Source organism: Moschus berezovskii, chromosome 17 (genome assembly GCF_049115385.1).
Source record: "Moschus berezovskii isolate FMDL1 chromosome 17, NW_MosBer_1.0, whole genome shotgun sequence".
In the NCBI taxonomy this organism is placed as follows: domain Eukaryota; kingdom Metazoa; phylum Chordata; class Mammalia; order Artiodactyla; family Moschidae; genus Moschus; species Moschus berezovskii.
In genome coordinates, this window is record NC_142476.1 from 12816047 (window position 1) to 12839211 (window position 23165).

The 23165-nt window shown below is 47.5% G+C and overlaps 1 protein-coding gene across 1 annotated transcript in view; it reads left to right on the forward strand.

Moving 5' to 3' along the window:
* Positions 1–5328: 5328 nt before the first annotated feature.
* The window catches only part of KIF14 (kinesin family member 14), a 41335-nt gene continuing 23498 nt past the window's right edge, over positions 5329–23165 (forward strand). Inside the window, exons 1-13 of the mRNA XM_055418956.2 lie at positions 5329–5371; positions 8583–9778; positions 11787–12041; positions 12562–12649; positions 14132–14230; positions 15209–15261; positions 16305–16335; positions 16733–16840; positions 17789–17905; positions 18743–18858; positions 20388–20560; positions 21289–21436; positions 22625–22688. Of these exons, the coding sequence (XP_055274931.2) occupies positions 8694–9778; positions 11787–12041; positions 12562–12649; positions 14132–14230; positions 15209–15261; positions 16305–16335; positions 16733–16840; positions 17789–17905; positions 18743–18858; positions 20388–20560; positions 21289–21436; positions 22625–22688 (2337 nt within the window). The 5' untranslated portion in view covers positions 5329–5371; positions 8583–8693. The remainder of the gene's footprint in view (positions 5372–8582; positions 9779–11786; positions 12042–12561; positions 12650–14131; positions 14231–15208; positions 15262–16304; positions 16336–16732; positions 16841–17788; positions 17906–18742; positions 18859–20387; positions 20561–21288; positions 21437–22624; positions 22689–23165) is intronic.

Consider the following 23165-nt stretch of genomic DNA (forward strand, 5'->3'; position numbering starts at 1 on the left):
CAGTATTCTGGCCTGGAGAATTCCATGGAGAGTGGAGGCTGGAGGGCCTCAGTCTATGGGGTTGCAGAGAGTCTGATACGACTGAGCGACTTTCACTCTCACTGGATAATTTAATCCAGAAATTGGATTCAGAGGTGAGGGAACTCAGGGAGACCCGCCTCGGGCCCCTCCACGGATCGGTGACGGAGCTCAGCTCCGATCACTCTTCCTCCACTGCTGTTCTGGGCTTTAAAATCCACTCCCATAGTCCTGCTGCACTTTTTTCTTTTTTATCACGGAGCCTAAAATGCAACCAAATACAAACACCTGTACATGCTGTTTTTTCTTTTTTTGTACAGTCAGATAAGATACCCTTATTTTAATAATTTAAAAATTACGAATTTGCGATAGATTTGTGTACTACGACACGACCATTGATTAGCATGAGTTAATCAGTTTTCTTTATCTTAACATAATAGAAGTCTTTGAATGTGCTCGCTTTACTTCTGAACACTTTCTACACGTTTTCTTTTGGTTTGTCTCCCTCTGGTGGATTAAAGAAGTTCAGTTCAGTCTCTCAGACTGCAGCAGGACAGGCCTCCCTGTCTGTCACCAACTCCTGGAGTTTGTTCAAACTCATGTCTATTGAGTCGGTGATGCCATCCAACCATCTCATCCTCTGCCGTCCCCGTCTCCTCCTGCCTTCAATCTTTCCCAGCATCAGGGTCTTTTCCAATGAGTCGGTTCTTCGCATCTGGCCAAAGTGTTGGAGTTTCAGCTTCAGCATCAGTCCTTCCAATGAACACCCAGGACTGATCTCCTTTAGGATGGAGTAGTTGGATCTCCTTGCAGTCCAAGGGGCTCTCAAGAGTCTTCTCCAGCACCACAGTTCATAAGCATCAATTCTTCAGCGCTCAGCTTTCTTTATAGTCCAACTCTCACATCCACACATGACTAGTGGAAAAATCATAGCTTTAACTATGACCTTTGTTGGCAAAGTAATGTCTCTGCTTTTTAATATGCTGTCTAGATTGGTCATAGCTTTTTTTTCAAGGAGTAAGCGTCTTTTAATTTCATTGCTACAGTCATCATCTGCAGTGATTTTGGAGCCGAGAAAAATAAAGTCAGTCCCTGTTTCCACTGTTTCCCCATCTATTTGCCATAAGTGATGGGACCAGATGCCATGATCTTAGTTTTCTGAATGTTGAGTTTTAAGCCAACTTTTTCACTCTCCTCTTTCACTTTCATCAAGAGGCTTTTGAGTTCCTCTTCACTTTCTGCCATAAGGGTGGTGTCATCTGCATATCTGAGGTTATTGATATTTCTCCCGGCAATCTTGATTCCAGCTTGTGCTTCCTCCAGCCCAACATTTCTCTTGATGTACTCTGCATATAAGTTAAATAAGCAGGCTGATGTACAGCCTTGATGTACTCCTTTCCCGATTTGGAACCAGTCTGTTGTTCCATGTCCAGTTCTAACTGTTGCTTCTGGACCTGCATACAGGTTTCTCAGGAGGCAGGTCAGGTCAGCTGGTACTGCCGTCTTTTTAGGAATTTTCCGGTCTGCTGTGGCCCACGCTGTCAAAGGCCCTGGCGTCGTCGATGAAGCAGACTCATCAGTTTCGGCGCACAGTCACGTGCTGGCTGTGCGTCTCAGCCTCTCACATCGTCTGGTTTGCTTTTCTAGGTATTATTGACATCTCCTCCTTCTACATGCCGAGCAGCCAAGGGATAGAGAGGTAAAGTGATCTGAATGTTAAGCAGATTGTATGACTTTAGATTCCCAGAGGAGCTATTATTTTAATGAGTCAAATCTGAAGACAGGTTTGAACTACAGGGCATTTTAACCAGCTGCTGTGTCATAGTGAGGAAATATTCCATCTGCCTGAACCGGGGGGAGGGGGCAGTGCTCTGAGACCACGTGTATGGATGTTGGAGGAGATGACGTGTCCCTAAAGTCTAGACTAGAGGCCCCAGGGCTTGAGATGAAGTTCAGCGCCTGCGGGCTGCTCACCCTTGAACCTTGTGTGGTCACATCTGCATTTTCTAGACTCCTTTTTATTTTTAGTTCAATATTATTATTATTTTTTAAATGAAGTATAGTTGATTTACAATACCATGTTAGTTTCAGGTGTATAGATTCCTTTTTCTTGTTTTCCATCAAAAAGCATAGAAGATCTGAAGTTCTAAAATATGTTAATCATATTAGAGCAAAATGGAGATTAGTTCTGCTTCCCCTTGGAGATGGTTTTTCATAGCTCTCTCCTGATTTTTAATAGAGTCCAGTACAAAAGAATGAGCTATTTCATCTTGCAGTTATTTCTAGGGATTAAGTCATAATCCTCAACCTTCATAAAGTAAAATGTGTCATCATTGTAGCAGACAGCCTGGGCATGCATGATCACAGTTCGTCAGCACTGGCCAGGGCTTTGCAGCATTTTGGAGGATGTTTTTAGGCAATGCAATTTAGTAGGTTACATTTGTAGAGCAGAATCCTGTACCCAGCTCCACACTAAGCACTTTGCATGCATAATCTAATTTAATCCTCACGTGACTCTCTAAGGTAGGTGGCATTTGCATCTGCAATTCCCAGATGCAGAAGCGGAGGTCCCCAGAAGTGACTCTCCCTGCTGGCGAGCTGTGGGCGGGATCTGAAGAGAGGACCACCGTCTCAATGTAATAAATGAAAGACAGAAATCCCTCTTGTATAACCCGGAGCTGTGTCACAGGGGGCCCTTGATTCTGTTGAGGATTGTTCCCATAGTTGGAATTAAGTCAGGAGCTTCATGCAGAGCAAGAAGGAGAAGAGGGGAGTGTGTCCAGGAAGTGTGTCCTGTGAAGGTGCTCTGTGCCAGGCACGGGGGGCACAGGGGGACACAGACAAGCCCTGCTCCCTTGTGCTCACAGTCTGGGGTGGAAGCAGGCCCTTAAGCCATGCACTGTCTGCTAGTTAATTTGTAATTGTAACTTTAATGACTTTAACTGTTGTGATATATTTTATTGTTTTCCCCCCTTATTTTTAACCATTTAATGCATACTCTCATGGTAAGCCATGGAGAGTTTTTCTGTTTGGGGCCCACAAACTATTTGGTTTCTACTGAAACATTTTCTAAGAATAAATTTTTGTAGTGCAGTAACTAGGGCAAAGAATATGAATCTATGTTTCCTTCTATAAATGATCATATTGCTTTCTAGAGGGGTCTGGTATTTACTCAACAAGTATTTATTAAGCTTCTTTTACATGTCAGACTAAGCAATAGGGATAGAAGTGAGTGGTGTACAATATAAATAATTCAGATAAAAATAAACTGTAAAACCCAGCCATTAAATGCAACTGTAAAAGAAAAGTTTTGGTATAAGTAAAAAAAAAAAAGTTTTAAAATTTCGGTACCAGTGATTTGTGCATCAGAATTAAAAGTGCACATTTCTAGTGACAGAAATTGATGAGCTGCTTGAGAGGAGGGTCCACACCCACTCACTTCTATCCCTACTGCTTAGTGTGAGGTCCGACATGTAAAGAAGCTTAATAAATACTTGTTATAATGAAAGAGGAGAGTGAAAAAGCTGGCTTAAAGCTCAACATTCAGAAAACTAAGATCATGGCATCTGGTCCCATCACTTCATGGCAAATAGATGGGGAAACAGTGGAAACAGTGTCAGACTTTATTTTTTGGGGCTCCAGAATCACTGCAGGTGGTGACTGTGGCCATGAAATTAAAAGACACTCCTTGGAAGGAAAGTTGTGACCAACCTAGACAGCATATTGAAAAGCAGAGACATTACTTTGCCAACAAAGGTCCATGTAGTCAAGGCTGTGGTTTTTCCAGTAGTCATGTATGGATGTGAGAGTTGGACTATAAAGAAAGCTGATTGCCGAACAATTGATGCTTTTGAACTGCAGTGTTGGAGAAGACTCTCGAGAGTCCCTTGGACAAAAAGGAGATCCAACCAGTTCATACTAAAGGAGATCAGTCCTGGGTGTTCATTGGAAGGACTGATGCTGAAGCTGAAACTCCAATACCTTGGCCACCTGATGCGAAGAGCTGACTCATTTGAAAAGACCCTGATGCTGGGAAAGGTCGAGGGCAGGAAGAGAAGGGGATGACAGAGGATGAGATGGTTGGATGGCATCACCGACTCAATGGACATGAGTCTGAGCAAGCTCCAGGAGTTGGCGATGGACAGGGAGGCCTGGCATATTGCGGTTCATGGGGTCGCAAAGAGTTGGACACGACTGAGTGACTGAACTGAACTGTTTTTACTTATAAACTTCTTTTACTTGTAATATTGAAAGGTTATCTTTATATCTTCTGTCATATTTAATGTATTTTTCTAGTTTACTATATTTTATTTTCATTATTTTCAACTAAATGTGAGTTTAGAATTTTTATGTATTTGTGTTTGTGAGTATTCTCCTTCGCCATATCTTCTTTTGCTCTGTAGACTTGATTATTTTCCCATAGACCTGATAAATACTACATTCTTTTTTTCTGATGGTTGCTCTATAACTTAATTTCAATAAATTTTAGAATGATTTTTAGAGAGTTTTAGAATGAGCATTTTATTATACGTTCAATTTTTCTATACATTCAAAGTCCATTCTAGTCTCTCTTTCTATCTGACTGAATCGAATTTCTTTATCTGCACTTTTCGCTGTTTAAAAAAGTTACTTAAGAATATCTTTTCGGCTAGAGTTCGTCTTGTTCATCTGGTTAGTTTTCAGCAAGTATACTTATTTCTTCGTGCTTCAAAATCTTATTAGGATATTTCTAGAAACTGAGTTATATTTCACGAGATGGGCTTGTAATTCTAGTTGCACCGCCAGCTAGTTGTCTAATTTTTCACAAGTTTACCTGTAAACCTCAGCCCCTCATTGATAAACTGGGGGATCATGTTAATATTTACGTGGTAAGGTATTCAGGATTAAATGAAAAACTTCCATCTAAGACATTCAGCGCACTTCCATCACTAGGCTTTGCACAGGAAATCCTAGAAAACAGTGAATGGCTGTGGCTACCGTGGGAGCAAGCAGTTATTTCTGCACAGAGAAGTCCTAGGGCGACGTGGACGGACGGTGCTCATTTTGCTCCAGGGCTGGACAAGCGTATCAACGTCCGGGTCCTCAGCCAAGCCCCCTGAAAGCGCCTCCGCTCCCTCCCGAGCGCGCGCCCCCGAGCGCGCCCCCGCCGCCCGCGTCCCTGCTCCAGGACGGCCGCGCACCGCTCGGCACGCGCAACCCGGGGGGCGGGGCCGTTGCCTAGGAGATGCGCGCGCGTTTCCGGGAGGACGTGCGTGCGCGGCGCCCGGCAGCCAATCAGAGGGCGGGGCGCGCATTCAAACCGCGGGGCGGCGGCGGAGGCGTGAGCGGCGCGGGGAGGCCGGGAGCCTGCGAGGTGGGCTGCGGTCTGGGGGCGGCGCGTCGGTGCGGGCGGGGGTGGGCTGGGTGGACAGCTCGGGAGTCCGGGAAGGCCGGGGGTCCCCGGGGACGGGTGCGAGGGTCCCCAGGGGGGCGAGCCGGGGTTCTCCCGGGAGGGCCGGGAGCGGGATCGGGCCCTCCCCGCCGCGGACCCCTCGGAGGGCGTCTCCCGGGCGCGTGGCCGCTGAGAACCCACCCCGGGGTCTGGGCACCCCTTCCCTCCAGGGTCCCGGGGCGCACCCCCGCCCCTCCCCAGACCCCGAGGTGTCGTGCTTCTTGTAAACAGCAGCCGGTTTTCAGCTGCGGGTCAAGTCCTCAGTCTCTTGCTTCTGTATTTACTTCCGCATCAAGAAATCTTTAACTAAAAGATTGCCTGCTTTTACTTAGAAGGTGATGGGAGATGCTTCGATCCTGGCATGACTGTTAACGATTTATAACTTGCACAGGTTACTTAAAAATGAACCTCTGTTGTTTTGTACCTCCAGAGTCATGATCTCGGGTTGATTTTAAAAATACGACGGTTAGTTGCTGTATTAGCAGGAAGAGTCTATGTGGGAGCAGCAGAGAACTGCAGCTCAGGGCGACCTTCAAGTGGGGCCAAGCCCCAGGAGAGGGGCAGCTGGTACCGCCTCCCAGATTTTGTGGGCTCAGGGAGACCCCGCAGCCAGTCTCCTGAATGTTTTGTTTCATTGAAGAGTTATACATGTGCTATATTGTAGCCCATTATGCGTGCAGTAGTATTAATGTCTAAAGAACAATGTATATACCTTCACTTAGAATACTTGGTAAAAATGGTAACCATCATCAGAACCTTCAGGGAGTCCTCCTCCTAACATCACAGACCACTGGCCACAGATCACCTTGACCAGTAGCATCTAATGGAAGCGTTTAAAGTGTGAGAATTTCCAGAGCGTGACACAGACCTGAAGTGAGCAGATGCTCACTTGGGAAAATGTCACTGACTTGTTGACACAGGGTTCCTACAAACATTCAGTTTGTAAAAAAAGAAAAAATGCAGAAGGGGCAACAAAGCGAAGCTCCCAAGCCAGATGAGACCTGCCTGTGTGGAGAAAAGGAGGGAATTCAATGACAGTGCATCGGAGGAGAGGGACAGCCTGGGTGGTGATGAGCTCCTAGTGGCTGAGCTGCTAGTTTTTCACTGACTGGGCCGTTGCTGAGTGAGGATGAAACCTTTCTTCCTCTTTGCCCTGGGATGCTAAGTAGCTTCTTCCTGTATAGTCTGTGAAAATAGCAAGGGATGAAACTTGAGAGCTCCTTCCTGTTCAGATACCCCCCCATCCCTGCCCCTCGCTCTGTTTTAAATGAGGGTTCCTTTATTTGCCTTCACAATGAAATAGTTTGATCAGATGTCATTTTGCAAGTTAGAATCAGACATGCAAATTTAAAGACTTGTTTACATCAGTGTAACCAGTTGGATGCAGCATTGACGGGAAGCCAGACCTCTTAGCTGTCTCTGCTGTTCTCTTTTCTTCTAAACATGACTACTGGATAGATACTGTTGACACATATTTGGTTACATTCCTGTCAGCTTTGATGTCTAACTGCTAGAGGGCGGGCTGAATACTTAACTGATCTTGCATAAGTTTTCTCAACACAAGCAGTTACTTTACAGTACTTATATTTATTGTCTCTGGTACTTATTTGGGTATGATCTGCCTTGTGACACCTCTCAAACTCATCTTCCTGAGGCATTCTTACATGTCATGTGCATTCAGCAGGTGCAGAAATGCTTCACTGCAGTCTTTAACTTTGGTGCTGGGGTTTCTGTTAGCCCCCCTCACTGCTCCCCAAACTGGGGGGCACTTAAAAAAAATCTCTGCTGACATGTTCTCTTTTCTAGCATTTATCATTTTAACTATTTTTAAATGTACATCCTTAAATATATGGTCATCACTGCCACCCACCCCTAACTCTTGTTATCTGGTCAATCTGAAATTCTGCATCTATTAAATAATAACTCTCTATTCTCCCTTCCCTAGCCACCACCATTATACTTTTTGCCGATGATTTTAACTATAAGTACTTGATATAAGTGGTATCATATATTATTTGTGTTTTGGGGAATGGCTTATTTCACTTAATATAATGTCCTCAAGGTTCACCAATATTGTAGCATATTGCAGAGTTTCTTTCCTTTTTAAGGCTGAATAATTTTCCGTTGTATGAATATACCATGTTTTGGTAAGCCATTCATTGGTCAGTGGACATTCGAGTTGCTTCCCTATTTTATCTGTTATGAATGATGCTGCTGTGAACATGGTTATACAAACATCTCTTCATTTGAGACCTTCCTCTCAATCCTTTTTGGTTTATACCCAGAAGTGGAATTGCTAGATCATATGCTAATTTGGTGGCACTAGTAAAGAACCTGCCTGCCAACGCAGGAGACATAAGAGTTTTGGGCTTGATCCCTGGGTCGGGAAGATCCCCTGGAGAACGGCATGGCAACCCACTCCAGTGTTCTTGCCTGGACAATCCCATAGACAGCGGAGTCTGGTGAATTCCAGTCCCTGGGGTCGCAAAGAGTTGGACACAACTGAAGCGATTTAGTATATGCTAATTTTAATTTTTTGTGGCCATCCATACTGTTTTTCATAGTGGTTGTACCATTTTACATTCCCAGCAACAGTTTACAAGCATACCAATTGCTTCATGTCCTTGTCCATACTTGTTTTCTGCTTTTTTTTTTTTTGGATAGTTTCCATTCCTAATGGGTATGATGTGGTATCTCATAGTTTTGACCTGCTTCTCCCTAATGGCCCATGATGGTGAGCATCATTTTATGTGCGTATTGACTATCCTTATATCTTCTTTGACACATGCTTTTTACATCTTTTTAAGTCCCTGGCATATTTGCCCTGATACAGTCTTTATCTGTACATTCTTTATAGACTAAGGAAATGAAAATAGAGTCTTGTCTTTGAAATTCATAGTATCCACCAGAGGGCCTGGCACCTTATGGGATCTTAGCACATATTTTTTGAGCAATGACCATACGGTCTTTGAGGTCAGAGATTTGTCCGAAGCTGCTTGGGAACGATATCTCAGTGGAGATCATGACCTAATGTATGCCCCTGAGAAGTCACTTTCCCATGGAAGGTCCTCTTGTTTTTAAAGCCTGTTTGTAATCTGTGCAGTCTAAATTTTATTTATTTATTTTATTTTAGCAGATAATTTTGGAAACTTGCGTAAGAAATGGCTGGAAGTCAAATAAATGTCTAAAGAAGAGCTTAACATTTCTTCAGTAACATTCTTTTTGAAAATAACTTTCTGCCACTATGTCAGCCTTCACCGCACACAGCAGAAACGACAGCGATCTCCTTGGCGTTCCTTCCTCCACGAAGATGTCACCCCTGCGTGTCCTCCCCCAGGGCAGCAAACTGAAGCTGCATCCGAAGTCGGACTTGTCAGAGTGTGAAACTGACGATCCGTTACTGAGATCTGCGAGGAAAGTCAGAGACATCAACAGCACTTACGTTATTTCTGCCTGTAAGAAAACAGAAGACACACCCCTTCTTCCTAACCCTGTGGGGAGGTTGACACTTCAGAGGAGAGCGACCAGGAGCAAGGAACCCTCTTTGCTTGGTCGTGAGTCGGGAGACGCAGGTGCGAGGACAGCAGAAACACGCATTGCGTTACAGCGTCGGACTAAGACAGATCGTGTGGAAAAGTGGAAAGGAATGCAGAATGTGGGCGGCAGAACAGAAAATAGTCGGCCTTCACCGGAAACTGGTATAAATGTAACAACTGTAAACAGTGATAAAAACTTGCCTGTTGCACCTTCTGTACCTTTAACTCCAGACCCAAAAGACCTCGAATTGAAGGCGGATGGAAAATGTGCAGCGACGCGTTCTGCCCTCTGCGGGTCGGGTGAGAATGTCGCTCTTAAGTCCCTAAGTGAGCGAGCGCCTGCCGGTCCCCAGGGTCAGACTGAAGCTGTTTGCGCAGCACGCTTGTCAGTTAGGCCTACTGAGAGCAGGTTAGAGATCAAAGTGTCAGGAGCAGGGGCCTCGCACCACAGGGATGCTGAGAAGGAAGCCGTGAAACTTCCCCATAGATTTGAGAGCTTACAGAAAAGGACACCCTCCAGGTGTATTTCAGAGCCCAGGTTGACACCCAGGCGTGGCGTCCTGCAGCCTCGGAGCCCCACTGCCTTGGTTCTGAAAAACAGGAGGCCCACCCTGCAAGTTAAACAGACGCCCCAGAGCTCTCTTCTCGCAAGTCACAGGGAAAGGTCACGTGAAAATACATTCCTTCTTGAGGAAGAAACTGCGCTTCAAAAAACCTCTGCAGAAACAGACCCCCTGAAGGTGGAGACCAGCCAAGTGACGGTGGCGGTCAGAGTCAGGCCTTTCAGCAGCCGGTACGTGACCCGCTTTTCATCCGAGGCCAGCCTGGTCAGCATGTTTGTGCGTCTTCATGCCAGCTGGCGCTGCCTTTTTATAGACGGAACTTCCCAGTTCAGTGGTAGTATATGGATATTTTCGATGATTGGCTATAAAACAAAAAAATCAAAACCACCATATTTTGCAAATGTAAGTTTCTCCAGATATATCTGTGTTTTAAAAGTCTGAATGACTTCAGTTTCTAAGGCAGTCTGGTTCAAACCTGTAATATATGGTGGTGTCTTCTACCTTTCCCTTAAAAAGAGCAGCAGCCGGTCACTCGTTCCCCAAACAGGTCCTTGCAGAACCCTTTCCAGGGTGGCGGTCACCGCCTTATTGTCTGTGACATGTCGAGGTTGTACACACACTGATCTGCGAGGTTTGACTTTGATGGCAAAAAATTCTCTCCCCGTGAGCACCTGTGGGCGAGAAACAGACGGACTCGCCTGGTGTGCCTGTAGCACCTGGTTATCTTTAAACGCTTTGAGGGCAGCTGTGAAGACTTCACAGAGTCAGTAGTTTTTTAACTCTGTTGTGGATCTAAGTGAGCTGGAAGAGGGTATGGTAATCGTACGGCTCCCCAGGTGGCTCGGCAGTAAACAGGCCACCTGCCAACGCAGGACACACAGGAGCCGCAGCTTCGATCCCTAGATCAGGAAGGTCCCCTGGAGGGGGCCGTGGAAGCCCACTCCAGTATTGTCGCCTGGAGAACTCCGCGGACGGAGGAGCGAGGTGGCTGCAGCGAGGAGTCCCCCGTGACTGAGCCACCGAGCACACATGCACGTTACTGCGCTGTGCACAGACCTGGGTTTGACCCTGAACGGCCAGCGGTTAAGGCAGATTCCATACGGCTGTGAGCCATTCAGTGAAAATGCAAGGTTAGTGATAAGGGACGAGAACTCAGGGAGAGCCTCAGGACTGCTCAGGGCAGAGCAGCAGCGGGACAGCCTGCACGAGTGGCGTCCCTAGAGGGACAGAGCATGGACCCCAGAGCAGCCTGCAGCAGGGCCGCCGGGAGACGAGAAGGGTGGATTCCACAGTGAATTCTCATCTAAGCTGCTCCTGCTGCTAAGTCACTTCAATCGTGTCCGACTCTGTGCGACCCCATAGACGGCAGCCCACCAGGCTCCTCTGTCCCTGGGATTCCCCAGGCAAGAACACCGGAGTGGGTTGCCATTTCCTTCTCCAATGCATGAAAGTGAAAAGTGAAAGTGAAGTCGCTCAGTTGTGTCGGACTTCGCAACCCCATGGACTGTAGCCTACCAGGCTCCTCTGTCTATGGGATTTTCCCGGCAAGAGTACTGGAGTGGGTTGCCATTGCCTTCTCCACATCTAAGCAGAGGTGGGGGCAAAAAGAATTGTGTGGCCAGACAAGGACTCGTGTTTTTCTGCAGCTGTAGGGCAAAGAGATTTCCTCCTGAGTCTGAGATAGAAGCGGGGTGGATGTGAAGAGTCAGAGTTTTAAGGGAGATGATTTAAAGCAGGAAGGACCTTTGGAGTCACAGAAACATAACTTGTTGCCCAAAGACACTTCAATTCAAATTTGTATCTGAGTTTGTTGAAACTGCTTTTGTTTCTTGCCAGCTTTGTATAGATTCATACCTCTAGAAGTTCTTTATGATGTTTTTGAATACATTTCCAGTTAGAACTGCAGGTACAGGTAGATTTCAGCGGACAGGATGAGAAAAGGGAGAACTTAAGAGAAAAAGGAAAAAGATGGAAAATCCTATACAAGTAGGGCATTTTCTGGACAAGAAACCTGGGATTCTGGTTTTCCCTTTAGCAGTGGCACTGGAGCTGCGGAGATAGACTTTAGAAACCCGCTATTATGATGCGCACTGCTCTGGCGTGTTCCACATAAACCTGAAGCGCCGTCTTGCCCTGGAGGAATGTTCTCCTTTAGTCTGACGTCCTCCTTATATTCTGTGGGAATAACACTCAGAATACTTGCAACGACGATAGTTTTCTCTGTGCTTCTTTTCAAAGGGAGGAGAGAGAAGGAGTGCCTCAGGTGGTTTTCCTGCACGGGGAGGAAATCGCTGTGGAGCACCCTGGCACGCGACAGGTGTACAGCTTTGCCTACGATCTTTCCTTTTGGTCCGTGGATGAGTGCCACCCGCGCTTCGCGAGCCAGACGGCCGTGTACCAGGCGCTGGCAGCCCCGCTGCTGGGACAGGCTTTCCGAGGCTTTAACACCTGTCTGTTCGCGTACGGCCAGACTGGCTCTGGAAAATCATACACGTAAGTTGTGCTGTGACTCTGACCATGCTGAAGCATGTATATCTTTTGTGAGAACAGCATAGTTTGTTAGAATATCTTTTTGAAATTGCACCGCTCTGGGCTCAAGTCTCATCCACTTTGCACTCCAGTTGTGCAGGTTGCTTTGTCTCTGGGCTTCTGTTTATGCCTGAGATCGTTTACCCCGTCAGTATCATTGGCCCCGTTTCACTGTAAATTCTCTCTCATGTAAACCAAAGCTCAGAGAGGTTATTTTGGAAGTCGTGTTGTGAGAATCACGAGCCAGTCATCGCATCAGTGGTCTGGCTCTACTACCTGTCCTGGGAGGAAACACTTGAATTTTAACAACATTTAACATTTATCGAGTTCTTACTACATTCCAGGCCCTGTGCTAGAAGGCTCTGAATTAGATAATTCTTACTTACCCCACTTTATAGAAGAGGAAATTTAGGTTTACTTTCCCCTCAAAGAATTTTAAAACCGGATTAGTTTTATTCCCCCAACTCATAAATGTATTTTCTAGGATGATGGGCTTTAGTGAAGAACCAGGAATAATTCCAAGATTTTGTGAAGATCTTTTTGCTGAAATAGCGAAAAAACAAACCCAAGAGGTATGTTCTCATGGTCTCTGTAAGCCTTCATATTCGAGTAGAGAGCGGTCAGACCAAGTTAAAATCAGAGTCGTGGCCACTAAGGAGGAGCTCAGCAGACGGTGTGCCTTCTGGCCACTGTCCTCTGGGACAGGGTGTGGGGAGCGGCTTCCAGACGCAGGGCGGCTCCTCCTGGTGGGCAGAGACGGAGGGTCCTCTCCGCCGTCTTCTCCACTTCCTCGACTCTTATCACCTGTGCGGACAGCAGGACTAGGTGTGCAGTGGCTCCACCCCATCATGCGTGTTTGCAGTCGGGGGCACTGCAGGCAGCCTGCAAGACCAGTCTTTCCTACGTTTGCTTGATGATAAGAGCCCCCTGGAATGTGTCAGGAGGCAGTCGTGTGCATGTGTGTGTGTGTACTTGCGGAAAAGCTGCTGGAGATCCTGATTCGGCTGGTTTGGAGGGTAGTCTGGGAGTTTGTAACTGTCCTACAGTTCTGGACGTCTCCTGTGAATGGAGTGTCTGCAGCCTGAGGTTTGTGAGGGTTCAGCAGGTATCGGCGCTTCCTTCCTCCCTGTGGCTCGGCAGTATTCCACTGAATGTATACACCGCGTGTCCTTTATCCATTCATCTGCTGATGGACACTTAGGCTGTTTTTCTCTTTTGGTTATTGGGTTGGCCAAAAGTTCATTTATACCATCTGATGGAAAACCCGAAGGAACTTTTTGGCCAACCCACTATCTAGTGCTGCTATGAATATTGGTGTACAATTTTTATTCGAGTAATTTTTATTTGAATTTATTTGTAATTCTTTTGGGTAGATGTGAAATTGCTGGGTTATATAGTAAGTCTATGCTGAACCTTTTGAGGAACTGCCAGCTGTTTTCCGCGACACCTGGACCATTTTACATTCCCACCTGCAGCCCCAGAGGTTCCGATTCCAACTCCCACCAGCTTCACTGTTTTCTTTTTCCTTGATTGCAGCCGTCCTCATGGGTGTGAAGTGGTTTCTCACCGTGGCTCTGACCTGCTTTTCCCTGCTGACCTGCAGTGTTGCGCACCTTTTCTTGTGCCATTGACTGTGCATCTGCTTTGGAGAAATGCCTGTTCACTCCTTTGCCTGTTTTTTAATTGTCAGTCTTTCTGTTGTTGAATTGTAAGAGTTTTTTATATGGAAATGTGCGTATGGGTGCTGCCTGCTAAGTTGCTGAGTCGTGTCTGACTCTTCGTGACCCCATGGACTGTAGCCCACCAGGCTCCTCGGTCCATGGGATTCTCCAGGCAAGAATGCTGGAGTGGGGTTGCCGTTTCCTCCTCCGGGGATCTTCCCCACCCAGGGATCAAACCCAGGTCTCTTGTCTCCTGCCTTAGCTGGTGGGTTCTTTACCACTGAGCCACCTGGGAAGCCCTTGTATGGGGATCCTCGAGCCTTAAGAGATCTGAGGTGTAAGAAACGCAAGGACTTTCAGATAAACTGCCTGCTTTGTTTCTGTTTCTGCTAGGTCAGCTACCACCTTGAGATGAGCTTCTTTGAAGTCTACAATGAAAGAATCCATGACCTTCTCGTTTGCAAAGGTGACAGTGGGCAGAGAAAGCAAACGGTGAGATTTAAAAGCTTCCTGTTTTTAATTTGTTGTTATTGATGCATAGAATGATATTAGTTCTCAAGATGATGCATGGCTTAATTACTGCAACGCTCCTATATGATAGATGCTTTGCTGTGCAGTCTAACTGCGCTGGTACTTACTGAGTAAGCTGGACATTATTGTTAGTGTACATTACATGAGTTATTAACTCTAACCTCATTTTACTTAAGCAAGTATTGTGTCAATATTAAAGATCATATATTCCAAGATTTAGTTGGATCACACATGTCAAATATCAAATGCCTAAAAGTCCGTGAAGCCAAAAAAGAGTAGAAGTTTAAAAAAACTGCCTTGTTTCTGAAGAATATGAATTTCCCTGGATTATTTAGTAAGCTGATGTCTTATAGATAACATTTTCTGTGCAATAGAAGGTTTCACAAGGCATAAACTTTTTAAAAACCTGTTATTATAATAAAAAGATTTTTAGTTTTAAAAAAAAGTGTGGAGATTGAGAAGCTATAATCTGAAGAGGTCACTTGCTTCAAGTCACTCAATCTGCCTTTGGCAGCATCTAGAGACTTAAGCAAAACTTCTAAGACTTCTATGTGTTTTAAAATTTCTGCTCATAAAGTGTAAAATGTATAATGTAAAACTGAAAAAGATGTTAACTGAAATTAATTGAATGTATTGTGGAAAGCCACTTAAAAGCACATGAACAGTAGCTACAGCAGGACTTGAGAAAAACAAACCTGTAAGATATTTCATGTCATAGTAAATCTACTGTCAGACACTGCGAATGTGACTGGTTTGAGATCCTGAGGCAGTTTCCTGGTGCCTTGCAGGTGTGTTTCTGTGAGAACCTTACGTTTATTTCTGGGCAAAGTGGAGACGAGTCTTTTTACTATAGACTCAAAATATAGAAAAAAATTGATTGGAAGTCCATTTTATATAGAATATTTGTACTGTGCTAACGTAGCTCACGTTTGCCCACAGCTGCGAGTGCGGGAGCACCCAACCGCAGGCCCGTACGTTGAGGGCCTGTCCACGTGAGTGCGGCGGGTGGGTGGGGCCTGTCCACGTGAGTGCGGCGTGCTGGTGGGTGGGCGGGGCCTGTCTACGTGAGTGCGGCGTGCGGCCGGTGGGTGGGCGGGGCCTGTCCACATTTGCGTGAGCGGTGGGTGGGCGGGGCCTGTCCACGTGAGCGCTGGCGGTGGGTGGGCGGGGCCTGTCCACGTGAGTGCCGTGGCCCAGAGCCAGGAGGCGCTACATCATTGCTGTTTTCTGGCCTTAATCTTCTGCAGTAAGACGTCCCTCCTTTTTCCAAAAGGAGAGTTAGCTGCTTCTCGTGTTTCTCTCTCAGGGCGCCTGTGAAGCGCTCTCATAGAGGACTAATCACACCGAGTGGGCGTTACCTTTTATCTGACTTCTCTTTCCCTCGCCTACCCACTAAGAAGTTCAGCCTGCCTTCTCAAGCCGCTTGCTTTATCTGTCCCTTTGAGCCGAGGTGGGGAGAAGGCACCGAGTTCAATGCTTAGAGTTAGAACTATTCTGACAGTCATTTGCCTTTCAACTACAAATGCTTTTTTAAAGGAACAGAAAAGTGGTGAGAAAAGGTATAACTCCGCTTAGTAAATCTGGAGTTGTGCTGAGACCCACGACACGCGCAAACACATCTGGAGTTGTGCTGAGACCCACGACACGCGCAAACACACACGCATGTGTACCTGTACTTGTACATACACCTTTGCCAAGCCACACCCTACGTGTGTATACGGGTACCTATGCCAGCATAGGGGTTAAGTTTATCTTTTGGTCTCATGACTTAGACTTGGATATTCCAATGATCGAAGGCTAAGGTTCTTCATTAAGAAAAATCATATTTTTAAAAATTAGGTAAAATTAAAGCATTATATTTTATTTTCCCACCGTTTAGAATGAAAATGAAAGACTGTCAGAATCAATATAATATATATTCCATTGTGATATCCATGGAATAATTATATAATTGAAAGGTGGGTTGTTTTATAAGAGCAGGAGTGTGATTGATCATCAGTAAAATGGATTTTGTCTTTTTGTTTTTTTAAAATAGGAATGTTGTCAGTTCTTATTCTGATATCCAGGTAAGGTTGATTGTATTTTGTCTTCTATCCACTAGATAGAAAGATCAGAGTCATGAATACTCATGAGAATATTTCCCCTTACTTGCTGTTCTCATAAATAAAGGGTTGATCTTGTTAGTTTATAATCAACTGATTTTGTGTAAACTTTAATAAAAAGAATTACTTTTCTAAACTAAAAATTTAAATTATCATGTCAGTTTAGAGTTGTAGAAATAACCTTTTCTCTGATTCATGTTTCTGAGACAGAAAATGAACAACTAGAAAATGATAATACAAATGAGTAAATATGTATTGATAATTTTATTTTGCAAAGTGATTATTGGTATGTGTGTATGTGCTTGCTTCACGCTTCGCTGCGGTTGGCACTGTCTGAGCCCTGGCCCGCCTCCCTCACCAGGTCTGGCTGCAGCTGGGGAACAAGCAGAAGGCCACGGCCGCCACCGGCATGAACGACAAGAGCTCCCGCTCTCACTCCGTGCTCACCCTGGTGATGACCCAGGCCAAGGTACCATGTTGCTGAGGGCTCTCTTAGGAAAGATGCTGGCTGTATTCAAGTTGTATGTTGTCCTTATTTCCTCCTTTAAATAAAAGGTAAAAGCATAGTCAAGTAAGTATGTAACATAATTGGGTTTTAGCACATACAGGCAATGACTCATATCAATATGTGGTAACATATTATCAATGATACATAATACTTGTATTTGAGAAAACATGTCAGAAAGTAAAGGATTTTAAATAATGTAGGGACTCCCTTGGTGGTCCAATGGATAAGACTATGCGTTCCCAATGCAGGGGACCGGGTTTGATTCCATATATTGTAGCTAAGAACCAGCACACCGAAACTACTGAGCTGTGTTGTTCTAGACCTGTGTGCTGCAACTTGAGAAGCCCATGAGCCACGGTGCAGACCCAGCACAACCAAAGTAAATTTAGCCGTAGGTTCCACTGCTCAGATAAACCTGCCCAACAGTTTGGTGTATGATCTTTCAATTCTTTTACAATCACACGTCACAAATTTACAGAATCTGTAACAATTTCATGCCTTTAAAATTATTTGCAAAATACTGTTTTTCATAACTGCATAGTATTCTTTTGACTATTAAAAGTCCATAGGTTTTTCTCTGATGTTGGACGTTTATGTTGCTTTTAAACATTTTGCTACTTCAGTGCTGGGGTAAACAACACTTTCATAAATTAAGCTTTTTCTCTATTTATCATTGTTTCCTTAATGTATTGAGTAGTTATAGGTTTTCAGCCCTTTAAAGTCATCTCTTTTATTTTGGCATAGTCTGAGCACTGCTGGTGTGTTCTGATAAATTGTCACGGAGTCAAGGAAACAATGTCTTTATCCCTTGTGTTTGCAATCTTGCATACCGTCTGTTTTGCAGACTTATGGTGATGGCAAGCCATGAAAGAACTTATGATGTATTATTTTAATGCCCTTTTGCTCCAGACAGAATTTGTGGAGGGGGAGGAGCTGGACCATAGAATTCGGAGCCGCATAAACCTTGTGGACCTGGCTGGCAGTGAACGGTGCTCAGCAACCGGGACCAGCGGGGAGCGGCTGAAGGTAAAGTGCCCCCCTCGTGTTGGGGAGCTCAGTCCTGGACTTTATTTTTAGGAGATTACAAGCTCAGCGTACTTAACGAAAAAAACTTCTCTCTGAACCTGCACTTCATAGACTGCGGTCTGAGGCTCCAAAAGGGACCCATAGTTCTTGGTTATGATTGCTTTTCAGAAACAGTAGACTTTGGATCCAGAGGAAGTTGGTAGATTCTGAAAGAATGTATTTATTCATTGATTATCAGTGCAGTTCACTCAGTCGTGTCCAACTCTTTGTGACCCCATGGCCTGCAGTATTCCAGGCTTCCCTGTCCTTCACTAATTCCCGGAGTTTACTCAGACTCATGTCCATCAAGTCGGTGGTGCCATCCAACCATCTCATTCTCTGTCGTCCCCTTCTCCTCCTGCCCTCAATCTTTCCCAGCATCAGAGTCTTTTCTGATTGAGTCAGTTCTTCACATCAGGTGGCCAAAGTATTGGAGCTTCAGCATTAATCCTTCCAATGAATATTCAGGACTGATTTCCTTTAGGATGGATTGGTTGGATCTCCTTGCAGTCTAAGAAGACTCTCAAGAGTCTTGTCCAACACCAGAGTTCAAAAGCATCAATTCTTCGGCGATCAGCTTTCTTTATAGTCCAACTCTCACATCCATACATGACCACTGGAAAAACCACAGCTTTGACTAAATGGACCTTTGTCGGCAAAGTAATGTCTCTGCCTTTTAATATGATGTCTAGTTTGGTCATAGCTTTTCTTCCAAGGAGCAATTAGGGAAGAAATATATTTTGAGAAATTTATTCTGGAGCAGTTATGTTTGATTAAAATGTTTGATCTTGTCCCCAGGAAGGTGTGAGCATTAACAAGTCGCTGCTGACCCTGGGCAAGGTCATCTCTGCACTGTCCGAGCAGGCTGGTGGGCGGAGCGTGTTCATTCCTTACCGCGAGTCTGTCCTCACATGGCAAGTAGCTCTTGAAGAGTGAAGAACTGTTCAAGATAGAGAAGTGTGGGAAGGGGCGGAGACCGACTCCTGTGACTCTCGTACAGATTCACGAGCCAGGCCGCCTGGGCTTGACCTTGACAGTCCTCCCGCCTGTTTCCTTGTCTGTGATAACGGGTGTATGTCAAGACCTGTCTTTTAGGGTTGTGTGTGTGTGCCTGCTCAGGTGCTCAGTCGAGTCTGACTCTGCAGTCCCATGGACTACAGCCCGCCAGGCTTTTCTGTCCATGGGATTCTCAGGCAAGAATACTGGAGTGGGTTGCCATTCCCTCCTCCAGGGCATCTTCCTGACCTGGGGACTGAACCCGAGTCTCCTACGTTGGCCAGCAGATTCTTTACCACTGAGTCACCTGGGAAAGTGAGGGTGAATGACGGATGTAAAAACTCTTGGAGGCTCCCAGGCAGTGCAGTGGTAAAGAGCCCACCTGCCAGTCAGGAGACATAGGAGACACACAGGTTCGATCCCTGGATTGAGAGGATCCCCTAGATAAGGAAATGGCAACCCATTCTAGTATTCTTGCCGGAAAATCACGTGGACTGAGGACCCTGGTGGGCTGCAGTCCATTCACAGGATTGCCAGGAGTCGGTCGTGGCTGGGTTACTGAGCGCACACGTGCAGAAGCTCTTAGCCCACGGTGAGCGCCGCGCCGCTGTCAGCCTCTGCCGCTGTGAGCGCTGTCATCAGTGCCTGATGTCTGAGCGGGTGTGGGGTCGCCAGACACACTGCTGTGTGTGTAAAGGGAAGCTTAGCACACGCCCTGGTTCAACAAGTATTGTCACTGATGAGTGCGTGTGTAACTTCAGGTACGTTGCATTCAGATTACATCTGTGTACGTTTAACATTCAGTTCTGAGAAGGAAGTATCTCTCCTTGACAACAGTGTATCTTTATACTTTATTATGTTGTAATCGCCACCTCAAAACCTGTCAGAGAACAGTCTGATTTTCTTTAATGCCTCTTGAAAATTAAGAATAACTTTTGAAAGTTGAGACTGATTCATTCTGCATTCGTAAAGGTAGGCTTTTTAGTCTCATGCTTTTTTTTCCTCTCAAATAAGGCTTTTTCATATATTAGTAACAGAACAAAATTTGTGTTTATAATGTTCATCCATCATTTTCTGCACTTCCAAGGAGGTGCTTTGAACCATCACAGTGGCTCCAGAAACCCAAAGACGACCACACATGGTCCCTCCCTGAAGTAGTTCCCAGTCTAGCGCGGGGAGAGGAATTTCACTAAAGATTGGATAGTTACCCACATTTAAAAATCTCTGCACAGACTATTGTTTCACAAAACAATACACAGAGCGTGAGAGGAAATAAAGTGCTCAGAGACCTAAAAAGAGCTGCAACTACCAAAAAGAGTCTCCGTGGTGTTTGAGAGAGGAGTGGCACACTGTGTCACACTCCTGTTAGTGTGCTTTGTACTTCTGGTACTTGTTGTTGTTAGGTCGTTGCAGAAGCGAAGTCTGACGGTGGCTATTCTCTGCCCAGGCTGCTGAAGGAGAGTCTGAGTGGAAACTCGAAAACCGCCATGGTCGCCGCGGTCAGCCCGGCGGGCAGCAGCGTGGAGGAGACGCTGAGCACGCTTCGGTTCGCGGCGCAGGCCCGCAGCATCGCCACCGCCGCCAGGGTCAACGAGGACCTGAGCGCCAGGCTCATCCGGGGTGAGCGCTCCTCGGACTCGAAGGTTGTGGGGCGGGATTTCTCTCAAATACTCACTTCAGTCGTGAAAACAAGCAGGTTTAGAGAGTCGAGGGCTTTCTTCTCAGGCTGGCTGCAGCAGCGCCTCATCACCTTCCCACGCTGAGGGGAAGGCGGTAGTGGACAGCGGGACCAGCGCGCCGGGAGCAGGCAGGAGGAGCGGGGCCTCTGGGAGCAGCCGCCCTGGCTCAGCGCTGCCCCGCCCGCTCAGGGCCCGCAGGCCGAGGCTGCGTCCCTCGCGCAGCGGCTGATGCTGCATGGAGCCCTCGGGTGCGGGCTGGCTCCCACTCGTCTTTCCCCTTTGCATCCGCTCTCTCCTGCCAGCGGGGCCATTTCTATTAAACAAGTCTTCTGAATTCCAGCTTGGAAAACCTTTGATCTCTGCCCCCAGTCTTTATGGGTATGGTGTGCCGGGGTAGGGCTGGTTTGCGCCTGTCATCCCAGACGAGTGCCTCTTCCCCCTCAGGTGCCTTGTGTTGGAGAATACATTTCTTGGCCATCCTGCTAAGAGGGAGGGATTCATTAACAGGGGAGCGGTTTTTCAGGTTAAGGCTAGGTAGGAATTTGTAAGTAATTAAAGTGGAAATTTCACTTAGTGGTTATTAAGACTTCAAATAGAAGATCGGATGTTCATGTCTAGTGGACTGTATATCAAGTGTTATTAATCAGGCCCTTTTTTACAAATGTTTAGAATTGAAAGCAGAAATTGAAAAGTTAAAAGCTGCCCAAAGAAGCAGTCAGAACATTGACCCTGAACGATACAGGCTCTGCCAGCAAGAAATGGCGTCGTTGAGAATGAAGCTGCATCAGCAGGAGAGAGACGTGGCGGACATGCAGAGGTGGGCGCCGCCGCCAGGCCCTGCGCTGCCGGCTCCCTGCGCTGCCCGCCTCCCTGCGCTGCCGGCTCCCTGCGCTGCCCGCCTCCCTGCGCTGCCCGGCTCCCTGCGCTGCCCGGCTCCCTGCGCTGCCCGGCTCCCTGCGCTGCCGGCTCCCTGCGCTGCCCGCCTCCCTGCGCTGGCGGGTTCCCTGCGCTGCCCGCCTCCCTGCGCTGCCCGCCTCCCTGCGCTGCCCGCCTCCCTGCGCTGCCCGCCTCCCTGCGCTGCCGGCTCCCTGCGCTGCCCGCCTCCCTGCGCTGCCGGGCTCCCTGCGCTGGGGGGTGGGCGCCGGCCGCCAGGCCCTGCGCTGCCCGGCTCCCTGCGCTGCCCGGCTCCCTGTGCTGCCCGGGCTCCCTGCGCTGGGGGGTGGGCGCCGGCCGCCAGGCCCTGCGCTGCCCGGCTCCCTGCGCTGCCCGGCTCCCTGCGCTGCCCGGCTCCCTGCGCTGCCCGGGCTCCCTGCGCTGGCGGGTGGGCGCTGGCCGCCAGACCCTGCGCTGCCCGGGCTCCCTGCGCTGCCCGGGCTCCCTGCGCTGGGGGGTGGGCGCCGGCCGCCAGACCCTGCGCTGCCCGGGCTCCCTGCGCTGGCGAGTGGGCGCCGGCCGCCAGACCCTGCGCTGCCCGGGCTCCCTGTGCTGCCCGGGCTCCCTGCGCTGCCCGGGCTCCCTGCGCTGGGGGGTGGGCGCCGGCCGCCAGACCCTGCGCTGCCTGGGCTCCCTGCGCTGGCGGGTGGGCGCCGGCCGCCAGACCCTGCGCTGCCCGGGCTCCCTGTGCTGCCCGGGCTCCCTGCGCTGCCCTGGCTCCCTGCGCTGGGGGGTGGGTGCCGGCCGTCAGACCCTGTGCTGCCCGGGCTCCCTGGGCTCCCTGCGCTGGGGGGTGGGCGCCGGCCGTCAGACCCTGCGCTGCCCGGGCTCCCTGTGCTGCCCGGGCTCCCTGCGCTGCCCGGGCTCCCTGCGCTGGGGGGTGGGCGGGGCGGCACCTGAGTCTGTTCACCCCTGCCCCCCATACGAGTGCGGCAGCTCATCCCCAGACCATGATGTTTGAAATACTCCCGAGTGGATTTCTAAGTTTTGTTGATTATTTCTTGATTCTTAATCATTTATGTGTCTAGATATTTTTTAACTCTTTTAAACTCTTTTGTTTTTCTTTGAAAAGAATGTGGAAAGAAAAACTTGAACAAGCTGAAAAAAGAAAACTTCAAGTAACAAAGGAGTTACAGGTATCATTTCAGCTCTCTCAACTGATTTGAAAATTTGCAAAGAGGCCAGTAAACATGCAGATGTAGCTTCTCAAATGCTCATTGTATACCAGCTATATAGAGCAAAATCAGAACCCTTGAGGCTTCTGAGCTCTTCCACACAGAGCTCCTTGTGAGGAGCTTCAAGATCGGGATTGTGATGGCTTCGAGCCTGTGAGCTGGTTAGAAAGTTAAAACACAAACTATCTAGTTCTCTTCACGTTGGTTCAACAAATGTCACGTGTTGATGCTGTGCCAGGCCTGGGGAGGCTGAGGTGAATCCAGAGAACGTGTGACCCAGAGGGAGGTTTACTGAAGTGTCGTGTGATTGGACGGGTTAAACCACGCATGTGCTATCTATTAGGTACACGGTGGTGGGCACTGGCTGTGCTGTGTGAGTCTCCCTAATGCACTGGGCAGAGGAGCTGGACACAGGAGGGAGCAGTTCTCTGTGATGAG